Below are 12,084 nucleotides of genomic sequence, written 5' to 3' on the forward strand. Positions count from 1 at the left end.
GTGAGCATGACTTATCCCAGAAAGGAATACCATTATTTAGGAGAACCAACTAAAATACACAAACCAAGTGTTTCCCATGAAGTGAAAGGACAGAAAATAGCAAGGAACTCATACGTATGTGGCTTGAGAATAAAGGAGTGCCAGACAGACAAGATGACTTTCCCATCTTGGTCCATTTTTTAAACATACTGTTTGATGGAAGCAGTGGGGGAGGGGAGCAATGAAACAAACCACAAAACCCACACACTCAGAAAGCCAGGAAAGAAAACCTCCTCCGACTTGCCTTAGGACAAATTCGGCAAATAAAGGAAAACCACTTAGCTATCCCCAAGTCCCTTCCCATGGCTCTACCAACAGCCAACTTCCCCTTGCACCCTGGCATTCTCTATCCTTCTGCCCCAATGCCACAAGCAGCCCAAGATATTGCTACTATTCCGGTTCAATATTCAGAATTTACCTGCTCTGGGGTTAATTCCCCGCTTTTGCTGTCCCCCACCTCTACGCTTTCCTTTGATTCACCAGAATATTAAAATCTGACAACTAAAAAAGAGCCCGTATGCCACAACTAAAGATCCCGCGTGCTGCAACTAAGACCCGACACAGCCAAAAAAATACTTTTTTTTAAATTTGAGATTTTAAAAATCCAATCTACATGGTTTTTTTTAAATGCTTTTTTAAAAATATTTATTTATTTATTTTTGGCTGCATTGGGTCTTCATTGCTGTGCGCGGGCTTCTCGTTGCGGTGGCTTCTCTTGTTGCGGAGCACGGGCTCTAGGGCGCAGGCTCAGTAGTTGTGGCACACGGGCTTAGTTGCTCCGTGGCATGTGGGATCTTCCCGGACGAGGGCTCGAACCCATGTCCCCTGCCATTGGCAGGCAGATTCTTAACCACTGAGCCACCAGGTAAGCCCCTACGTGTTTTTAAAACCTTAAAAAAATAGCCATTTTATTGGGTCTACAAACAGAAGATTAATGGTAAGTCTGTGAAACGTGAGATCTTACTAAACCAAATCTAAACGCTCACCAGAGAGCACCAATATCCCTGTTTCCCAGACTTACTCCCCCTTCATTACAAGTTCTTTGCCCAGAGCCCTCCAACTGCCTGACCCCTCAGCTCCATCCTCCCATGCCACCAACACCACCCAGGGTCTCCAAGGCAATTAGCACCACAGCTGCCACTGGCCTGAGAACCCTGATTAGAGAGGCCAGAGGGAGACATCATGTTAAAATGAAGGTTGACTGCAAACACAGGCTGAAGAGGAAACATTTACATCTACTCAACTGTTGACAGCAGATCAAGAAAAGCCAAGAAAACCCCATTCTCTTACCACATCTATGGATGATTTTGTTCAACTGTCCACTCAGAAAATATGCAAGGACCATCTAATGCGGTCCTATGTTTGAAATATGTATTAAATCTGAGGAGCTGTAAGACCCTGGAGAAATCTCAACTCACCTTATCTTTTTTTCACCAGGAAAGCAAAAGGTTAACTGGGATCCTCTAACCTAAAAGGTCTACCAGAAAACCTGTTGGCTGAATTTACATAGGTTCACTGTCTTAAGGCTGATGTTTGAAACTTTCTCTATGCACCTAGTAGCAAACAGTTCTCTAACTGTTTCACATGTGTAGGCTGATCTCCAGGCTAGACTGTCATCTCTCTGAGGCAGGGACCAGTACTTCTTTGGCATCCCACCCTGTGCTTATACATATGGTTGGGTATTTGGTAGACAATGCAAATATTTGTCAATTGGTCTTAGAATTGTTTTAAAGCAATTTTTAGTTGCTTAGTTTTCTTTTTAAAGAAGACATGTTAAATTGTCCCCTTACCTTTTTTTTTTTTAAACTAGGAAAATAGAACAGACCTTATTTGATAAATAAAGAAAATTCCATTAAGTTCTTTCTGAATTATAAGGTAGGCTGACTGACCATAGGAGGTGGGAAGACCTCACTTTATTCTTCTCCACCTTCATTCTGTTCCCTACCCCTACCGCCCATCAGAGCACAAAATGTTCAGTAAATGGCTCATTGCAGTGAATCTGCATAGCTTATGGGGTTACAGGGATTGTTCTGCCATCTTGGTCATTTCTACCACGTGCTTTACTCCCCTTTCTAATTTTTCCTCAGCCCCCTTTCTAATTTTTCCTCAGCCTCCAAACCAGTCACATTCTGAAGACATCCGGAGACACTCCAGCTCAACAGCTGACTATGGACAGAACCCTAACCTCTTCTAAACCAAAAGCTGACACCACAAAGGAACAGATTTTCCTCCTTCAAGATAAGGGTTATCTTTCCAGCTATGGATCCTGGAATTTTTTTTTTTTTTCTTTTTTTAAACCTTAAGGAATTTTGCCTTCTAGCACTATGTAAAACTGATGTAAAGCTGGTATCTGGGTGCACATACAAGTCTTTGAGGATGGGATATGCAAATTAGAATGTTTATACAATGGATGTAACTCAACCACAGACTTTACCTTAACAGATAAGCACTAAAATAAATTCACTTCAAACATTTCACTTTGCACTACAAATCTAAATTTGAGTAACCGGTGTTAATTTAGAATTTCAGTGATAGAATGTGTGCTCTGATTCTCCTCATTCAAACACCACGTTGCCATTTGTCAAAGGAGCAGAAAAAGGAATTTTTCCTTTGTTTAAAAAGATAAAGTATTTTGTTTACTTGAAAAAGCCATAGTTGAATAACGTTCTATATTATATTTGTGACTCACTCTCAAATGAGATGTCGTCACACCTCCACTCTTTTTTTGTAGGTGGTAAATAAAGTATATTAGAATAGAAATTTAGTTTCACAGTTTCTTATAATTTATAGGGAACAAATCTTTAAAAATTAATACTTCGCCTCCAACATTTTGACCTCTTGTTTTCACTTTTTTATGGTTTGGATCTCAGGAAAAACTAACTGGGGCAGAGGAAATATTAACCAAAAAAAATTTTTTTCTTTCCAATGTCTTTAAAGAAGCCAGTGTTCCCCAAAGTCCCCAAAAATCAAAGACAGCTCAAAACCTTCCTGAAACTCTCATGATAGAAATGTCCTCTGCCTCAATTGGGTTGTGGGTTGTATAGGTGTATCCATTTTTCAGGTGTATACATTTTTCAAAACAGAGCAAACTACCCTCTTCCCATTTCTATATTTTACTGTATGTAAATCATGGCTCAATAAAAAGATTTTTTTTTTTAACTTTCTACGAATCACATTTCAGTATCTGTCATCAGTAATCCACCTCAGACCTGAGTTTCTTGTGGGTCAGCGAGATCCTAAAGCCAGAAAGGAATCTCCCTGAACAAAGGCCACTGACACCCCTGTTCCTAAACCTCTAGAAACTTCCACCTCAAATCTTTCTTCACACTGGAATTGCCTCAGATGTGAACTTCCACTCACCTCGACTGACTGAGAAGGCATTTTCAGCTTAGTGAGCTTGGCTTTGGCAGGCACTTTTAAGTCTGTTTTTTCAAAACTCTGTTGCCGGTAGTCCTCCGGCAGTGGTTTCAGTTCAGGAGACTCACTAGGAGCCTGATCTTGACCATCCATGGGCCGGACATAAGCCGTGGGCTTCTGCTGCATTGCAAGGCTTTTTGAGGGGAGGGGGGGTGGGGGGAAAGTCTGAGAAGGTGGCTGGGGAGGGGCTACCCCAAGGCTGGCAACTGCTACTGAACTGTCTTGAAGGGTCTCTTTATCATGGACCTTTACCGGTAGGTCCTTGGGAGACTTGGCCGGGCAGTAGCCTTTATTGTTACTGTTACTGCTGTGAACCTTGTTGTTTCCTTGCGTCCTGGGAAGAGTCTGCTGGTTGGAATGTACAGGTGACAAAGGGGGGACTGGGGAAGGCAAAGAGAACAAAGGAGAAAGCTCCCTCTCTGGAGCTGAGTCTGTCATTGAAGCACAGTGGTCTCCATCAGCCCTGCGGTCACCCTTTTTGTGATGACTAGAGCTGTACCCCTCCTGACCAAGGCGATCTTGGGTCATGTGCTGGCTGTCCAGTGGGCCATAGCTTTTGACATGGAGACTTGGCATTGGTTCCATTCTTGGCTGCGCCATCTTTGGGTTGTGGCTAATGGTACCAATAGGAAGTGGTCCAGAGGCAGGAGTATTAATAGGCTGGTGGTGGACACTAGTGTGGAAGGAGTGAGATGGAATGCTGCTCCCCTTCTCAGGAAATGAGGGGTATCTCGGCTTTCCCAACCTATTTTCAGAAGCATCCAAGCGTTGAGGGTGGGACTTGGTACTAAGGAACTCCTTCACCTCTTCATAGTTTCCCAGCATGTTCTGTATTCGACTGGAGAGCTCATCACCTTTTTCTGTCTAAAAAAATAAAAGACAGCAGAGTTAGATACTGAGGGGGAAAAAGAGGGGGGGGGGAAACCATTGTTTAGTAAACCATGTTACATAATGCCATTAGAAAAGAAACACCTCAATTTAATGTGTAACACAGAATTTAACATGCAATGTCGACTCAATTCCCCTGCTGAGAAGCCTGCCATGGACAAATATTACTAAATACAGGAGACGAACATTACAAAAGAAAACCACAAACTTTAGTAATTTTGACTACCGAGGTTCAGAAGATTTTCATATTTTGTTTTCAAAAACGATCTCTAGGATAAGTTGTCTTATTTTCACAAGTGTGACCCTTGTTCAAACTCACTTTCATCATAAAGTCAAATATGGTGATAAATCAGACTTTCTCATATTCAAGAAATTACCTTGTAGGACTTCCCTGGTGGTGCTGTGGTTAAGAATCCACCTCCCAGTGCAGGGGACACGGGTTCCAGCCATGGTCCGGGAAGATCCCACATGCTGCGGAAGCAACTAAGCCCGTGCGCTACAACTACTGAGCCTGCACTCTAGAGCCCGCACGCCACAACTACTGAGCCCGCGTGCCGCAACTACTGAAGCCTGCGTGCCTAGAGCCCATGTTCCGCAACAAGACAAGCCACCGCAATGAGAAGCCCGCGCACCGCAACGAAGAGTAGCCCCCGCTCGCAGCAACTAGAGAAAGCCCGCGCAGCAACGAAGACCCAATGTAGCCAAAAATAAATAAAATAAATAAATATTAAAAAAAAAAAGAAAAAAATTACCTTGTAGGGCTCTCCAAAAAGGGGAATCTTTTCAGAAAATGCCTCTTTCTCTTGGTGAGCTTCCTGGTTGCGTCTTTCCTTCTCTCTAATTCGAAGCAGGTTTCTGTCTTCATTGTACAAGCTGCTTCAGATGCCACAAAAGAACAAAAACAAAGTTTATCAGTATCCAAGCTTTGCTGTGCATACGTACGTGTGTGAGGGAGGCGAGGACAGCTCAAGAAGCCTCAACGACAAGGGAGCTGGTTTAAAGAAAGCCCAAGTCACTCATCCCACTCCTAGATTAAGGCCTCAGTCAGCTGGCCGTGACCCTCCAGCTTCGGGTCCTGGTTCTGGAAAACTAAGAGTTCACTCTGGGCTACTGGCTTCATGGCTCAGGACTGACTCCAAATGGAAGAGTCTTTTATAGTCAGTGGTGGGACTGAGACAAGATTAATGATATTTTTACTTTCGCCTTGCAAAATACAGGGTAGAGGTGGACGCTTTTCATCTGAAGGAGTCAGCAGGATGTGAACTTTAAAAAGGCTGTTTTCCTGGATCAGTATTTTATATTTTGGAAGATTAAAATCCAAAGGCTTATTTCATAATTAAAAGATTACCAGGCACCCAAAACAGCATTTACTTTATTCTCAGCCTACTCTACTGGAAGAATCTTGGCATGTAAACCTGAAAAGATAACTTTTATTTCTCATTTCAAATGTCAAGGATGGGAAAATCCAATTTTAGATGTCAGCTCTACCTACTGAAAAACTATAATCTGATTGCACTGTTTAAACCACATAAAAATGTATCCTAAATCATCAGCCCCGGCACCAAAGGGGTTAAAAATGCATCTACTGGCAAACAAATCACGAAGCTGGAAACCCAAAAGAGTGCAGTTTTAGAATGCAAACCAAAAGTGGGCTTACCTTAGGTCAGCAACTCGGGCCACGCCCTCCCAACCCCGACATGTGATATGTAAGAACAATGAAAATAAGAACTATTAAGACTTTTGTCCTCATAGACTTGCTTTAGAGTATCTACTGAATCTTTCCCCCCAACATTATTTGAATAAATCGGAAAATATTCAACTGTTTCTCCAAGGCTCTAATGTACCTTAGAAATTCTAGCCCTGATGTCAGACACCCTCCCCCACCCCTTTCCCGGCACCTAGGCCCTCTCAGGACTTCTCTGACTTCCTCTGACAAGAGCCTACTTACTGGTCTCCCTGCCTCCACATCTTGTCCCTCTAATTTAGCCTTCTCAAGGAGAGAAATCCGATCTAAGGCTCTGGTTCTCATGTCACCATCCATATTTTAAAATAACCAGCGTTCGATGGCTCTTTGCTACTGCAGAATAAACTCTGAACCCTTGCTTTGGCATTAAAATTCCCCCATAATCTAGCACAGACCTACCCTAGAAATTACCTTGCTGTCTCCCTGCAGGCCTACCATATGCATTCTACCTAACAGTCATGTCCATTCCCCAAACACACCCGGTAAAGGGCAGCCTCTTGCTCTAATCCACCCCCACCCCAGAACCCCCTTTTCCTGAAAGATAACCGTTCTTCCAGGACCAGTTTACCTACAAAATTCCCTCAAACCACCTCTGTATTTCAGTCACTCCAGACCACTCCCTGCTTCTCAGTGATATCCTGGACTTCGATGCTTTCACTCTAATGACACGAATTTCCTCTCCGTCTCTCTCAACCACATACTCCTTTACCCAATTTTCAGCTACCAGCGAAAATCGGGAGTGATTCCAATTTCACCCACTCTAAAGGCTTTCTCAAATCCACCTGACTTAATATACTGATTGGCTCTCTCCCCTTCTCTCCTTTCACCTTGAATGTCAAGCCCATCATAATAGAACCTCTCATATTTTTCTGCCTCCTGGTGCTCAAGCATGGTACTTTGCATAGAAGCTAAACATTAAATGTTTTTTAATTTAAAAATAGCCACTATGCTTACAGTATATTACTTGTAATTTTTAAGTTTAACTGAAAGACACGGCGTGCAAAAACAGTTTTTAAAAAATTATAATCATCTAAAAAATGAGTGTCTGCTATTTCCATAGCCCTTCAATCTACAGGTTGGGGGAAGCGGGAGGGCACAGGCAGGGGTGGGGGGTGGGGGGTGTGCAGGAGGCTAAGCTACCCTGTTGAATTCACCGGGATGTAGTAAAGAATTATCTGCTTAGATCACCGTAGCAAAAACTTTTCCTAGATGATGGGTATCTTGATATCAGATTTTAAGAGAACAGCAAAGTGAACATTTATGTTAGTCAACATACTAAAAACACTGAGGAAAAACTAAAACAGAAACTGGCTTATGGAGTCTTCTTTAAGAAGTCTGAATCTCACACATTTCAGACAGACTTATTTCTGGTTGACAGTAGCACAATGGACCTGTTGATCACTCAAGAATTCCTTTCAATTGTTTTATGATTTTGGTAATTTTTTTTTAAATTTATTTATTTTTGGCTGCATTGGGTCTTCGTTCTGCGCGCGGGCTTTCTCTAGTTGCGGGGAGCGGGGGCTACTCTTTTGTTGCTGTGTGCGGGCTTCTCATCGCGGTGGCTTCTCTCGTTGTGGAGTACGGGCTCTAGGTGCACGGGCTTCAGTAGTTGTCGCTCACAGGCTCTAGAGCGCAGGCTCAGTAGTTGTGGCGCACGGGCTTAGTTGCTCCGCGGCATGTCTGATCTTCGTGGACCAGGGCTCGAACACGCGTCCCCTGCACTGGCAGGTGGACTCTTAACCACTGCGCCACCAGGGAAGCCCCAATTTTGGTAATTCTTGTTGGCTCAAAACACACACACACACACACACAATGTGTACCATTAACATCCGACCATGGGAGCCAAAAAAGAGGGTTGATCAGGAAATAATTTTTTTCCTTCAAACTTGCTTCACAGCCACTTTGTTTGCAGGGAGGGGTAGGGCATGCAACTGTCCTCTAAGCAACTTGAACTCCCAAGCTTCTCTTTTCCAAAGCTACCTGGTACAGACAGCCCACACAGGGTGCACATAGAAGGGGAAGCTGCTTTGCAAGGGTGTCTGCTCTGCTAGTCTCACCACAAAGGGAGTTCTCCCTTGTCTGTTTCTGCTGGTTATGTCAGTGGAGTTTCTATAGCTTGACTGCTTGTTGAATGTTCCTGGCCTATGGCTCTGCTTTAAGAGACAGAGCTCTGCCCACTTCTAAGTAATCGCTACCTTTGCCTCAGAAAGGGCACCCCAAATGGCAAAATTCTCAGTCCCAAACTGAAAAGCGAGCGTGTGTAACAGAGCACCTCAACTATCAGGCTGCTCGGGGTCCTTGCTTAATTTTCCTGTCAACTGCACATACATTTAAGAAAAGCTACAGTGGTTTTAAAATTACTGAAGTATTTCTAAATCGATCAGCTCAGCCTTATCTCAGCATCAGTTAGGCTTTAGCACACTTCTAGATTTTTATTCCAAAATAATCAAAGCTGCTACAAAAATAATGAGAAGAACCCAATTTTACAAAACTCCAAACACTGGCTTACTGCTTTGGGATTCAAAAATTGAGGCACAGGCCTCCTACCGGGAGGGAATTCTACTAAATTAAGGATTCTGCTTAATTAAAGGTCTGACTTCATTAGTTTAAAAAAAAAAAAGTTTAAAAGCCACAGCCAGATTTCACTGGCAGACATATGTAATATTATACCAATTCTGAGATGAGCTTTGAGTGTATTTTTTTTCTTATTCACCATCACCCTTCAACTGAGAAACCCAAAAATAGTGAGGTGAGGAAAAGATATCACAAGTGTCACTGGTAGGATGAGTTTTATGAGGCCTAAACTTGGTGAGAGAAACTCACTCTCACCCACACTGTCTGCTGGGCAACTCCCTCCTGGGTCTCACTCACCAAGGCCCCTGGGCAGGGCAGAAGGCGGCAGAAGAAACAGGAAGTGACCAGTCCAAGCCCCAGGATGATGACATAGGGTAAGCTGTGAGCCCTCATTCTTCTAGGCTGTCTACCTTCTCCTTGCAACTAACAGGGTTTTGCCAGTCATACTGGGCAGCTTTCTGATTTATTTGGCTTTTACTTATTACTAAGTTTACAATGGCTTAAGGAATGGTTTCTTAAAGGATCAGGCAAATTTTTTCATGAGCATTTTCTTTTTCTTGGTTCCATTTTGAAATCAGGGGAAGTTTACATTTTAAAAACATTAACACAATTAGTAGCATGAGTAAACCATTGTTCAGCCTCTTACACACCACTGTTGTTTTTAAACCAAGGTGCAAGCAAGGAGGGGGCGGATGGAAGAATTTTAAATGAGGGGACTTTAGGAAGCAGTAAATGTCCTACGTGATTCGTAAACTCTGTAATTACCTTTGAATAATTACAAGTTGACAACCACTTCTCTTAATTAAAGGTGGCAGTTTTTCCTCTGGTATGAAGGAAAAAAAGCATTCCTGCTCTCACAGGATAACCTCACCCCAACATCAGGCTTGTCAGACTTTGTCACTGTTCACAGAGAGTGAGTTACAGTTGACCCTCCATGTCTGGAGATGTGGAACTCACAGACTTGGAAGGACCATACTAGGCCATTTCATATGAGGGACTTGAACATCCACGGATTTTGATGTCAGCAGCAGTCCTGGAACCAGTCCCCTGCAGGTACCAAGGGACTACTGTACAAGTTCTCCTTCACTGATTTCTACATGGCTCTTTGCATTAGATAAGAGGTTCTCAAACTTCAGTGAGCATCGAAGCACCTGGAGGACTTGTTCAAACACAGATCATAGAGACCTGCCCCCAGGGTTTCTGATTCAATCTGATGTGGCACCTGATATTTGCATGTTAAACAAGTTTCTAGGTGGTTCTGAAGAGTAGAGAGAGCACAGTCTTTGGGGGCTGTATGGATCGCTTTAGGCTTACCAAGAAACAATAGCAATTATGAGAGCACCAGAGCCAAGGACGGCTCCCACTTAGCACCTGCGAATCAGTGAGGACAGCTTTAGGCAAATCACATCAGCTTCCTATTTAATATTCACAACTACCCTGTGAGAAGGAGATGATTAATCCCGTTTCCCAGGTGAAAAAAAATAAGGCCCAGTGATTAACTTGCTATTAAATGGTAGACCTGAAAATTCAAGTGCAAGCCGCCTGACACCAAAGCTTCCGTTCTGAGTCACAGTTCAGTGGCTAGTAAAGCTTTCAGGCTATATTAAATAGAGCAAACAAAGAAAGCATGCTAAAATGTGGTAATTTACAGTCACTCATAACTGCTCATAATCCCTTAGTCTCAAAGAGGTACACATCGACAATTCAGGTATTATCCCTGCCAGCGGAGCATCTCAGAGCCATAAAACACATGTTCCCTTAAATGTATCCATACAGGTCTGTCCCTGCCCATGGACCCAAAAGAGGGCCCTCTTAACTGGGGGGGGGCATGATGGGGGGAGGGGCATGACAGCATGAAGTTGCTCTTCAAATTATAAAAACTGTGCTACAATTCTTATGTTAGAGCCTTTTTTAAGTTTACAGATTTAAGGTCACTGACCCCAAAATAACCTCTGGATTCACAAGTCATCTCTAATGTGCTAAGGGGCTCTTCACGTTAATTTCTTTCAAGATCAGGCTATAAATAAACTTGCACTAAAGTAGCCATTATATGCCCGATACTGGGCTCCACTCCCATTAACTTCTGGCTGGCTGACCTAGGCCATGTTCCTAGGGCCTCAGTGCCAGCTTTCTGGTCAGCCCAGGAGTCCCCACCTGGGGGGGGGGGGGGGGGGAGGGGTAGACAAGTCACATGGTGATGTGAAGCAGCTGGCTGCATTCAAAAACAAGTCCACGCGCTGACGTGCCCCCGCCCCGGGGAGGGGGGGGGGGGGGCGGGTGCAAAGTCGGACCACCCAGCAGACATCCATGAGTTCCACCAAAAGTGTTCAAAAATATTTTTAGATAGGGAATAACTTTACTTTGCAGTAGGCAGGTTCTTGCTTTTGGATCATATACTACTGTCCACCATCTGCAAGTTTCAACACCGATGCCTCAGAAAGATTTCTGCAAAATACATCAAACCACCTCCTCTACCACATTTTTTTTTTTTTTTTTTTTAATTAAGTGAACTAGAAAGACCGATGGGGGAAACCACAGGCTTCAATTTCCAGTGCCTGGTGAGAGAGAGCGGTGACATGTGAGACTCACGAGCCATTACTAAGGTGGGCTGTGCCACAGATGTTTTCACTGACAGAATTCCACCACTCTCCATCAGCAGCACGGGAGCCTGAACAAAGCTTGGAAAGCTAAAACCTGCCAGGGTGCGCTCGCTTTCAGAGAGGTGGTGAAACTCCTGAGGAATTCAGAGCTGCCCAGTCAGCCCCTGAATGCAGTCGTCTGGTCAACCCCATGCTGGGGCCTGTCAGGGCACATTTACTCCCACTTTTCAAATGCTTCTCCTTGGCGGTATGGGCCCATGCATTAGAACATTGAGATAAAATGAAGAAATCACAGCTCTGTAAGGATTAGTGAGAGTGATCCCCCCTTTTCTCTTTCCCCTCCACCAAAAAAGGAAAGAGCCTATGTGGAAGGAGGGGAAGGAAGGCCCAAGTTGGGCTTGGGATGCGGGGGGGGCGTGCTGGCTCTGCTATCATCTGGCTATAAGCACCTTCCCCAGGCTGAGCCCAAGGGCCCTGCTGCTAATCTAGGTTAGTCATGCAGGATCCCCGAATGCCACCAGGCGCTTCCATGGCAACTCGGCCCACAGGGCAGGCTGTGCACAGCTGACTACCCATTTATCACCCTTGACCGGTCACTTCGCACAGACCTTCCTCTGATGGATGTGACTGACTCAAGTTTAAAAGTTAAATTCTCTCTCGGAGGATAGAGTGCAATTTCTCCTGTGTATTTATTTTCATGGGCATGGAAGAGACATTTGGCGGGAAGGACAGGGTAAATCCTGAAATCGACAGGGTGCATTAATTCTCGAAAAGAACGAGTCTTTTCACTGTTTTAGCAGCACTATGCCATTCTGGTTTGAA

General features: G+C 44.0%; 1 protein-coding gene across 11 annotated transcripts in view; it reads right to left on the minus strand.

Moving 5' to 3' along the window:
* Positions 1–12,084, minus strand: part of AFF1 (ALF transcription elongation factor 1) — a 205,771-nt gene that overhangs the window by 87,067 nt on the left and 106,620 nt on the right. For 7 of the 11 annotated variants that reach the window (XM_082391102.1, XM_082391096.1, XM_082391093.1 and 4 more), the window contains 2 exons: positions 5,097–5,220; positions 3,400–4,320 (listed from right to left, as the gene is read on the minus strand). The exons of 1 other annotated variant lie outside the window; for it this stretch is intronic. In XM_082391102.1, coding sequence (XP_082247228.1) covers positions 3,400–4,320; positions 5,097–5,220 — 1,045 coding nt within the window. The remainder of the gene's footprint in view (positions 1–3,399; positions 4,321–5,096; positions 5,221–12,084) is intronic. 3 more of the 11 variants (XM_082391100.1, XM_082391095.1, XM_082391099.1) reach the window with 1 other exon arrangement.

The sequence above is a fragment of the Balaenoptera borealis genome, assembly GCF_965194805.1.
Source record: "Balaenoptera borealis genome assembly, chromosome: 4".
Taxonomy (NCBI): Eukaryota; Metazoa; Chordata; class Mammalia; order Artiodactyla; family Balaenopteridae; genus Balaenoptera; species Balaenoptera borealis.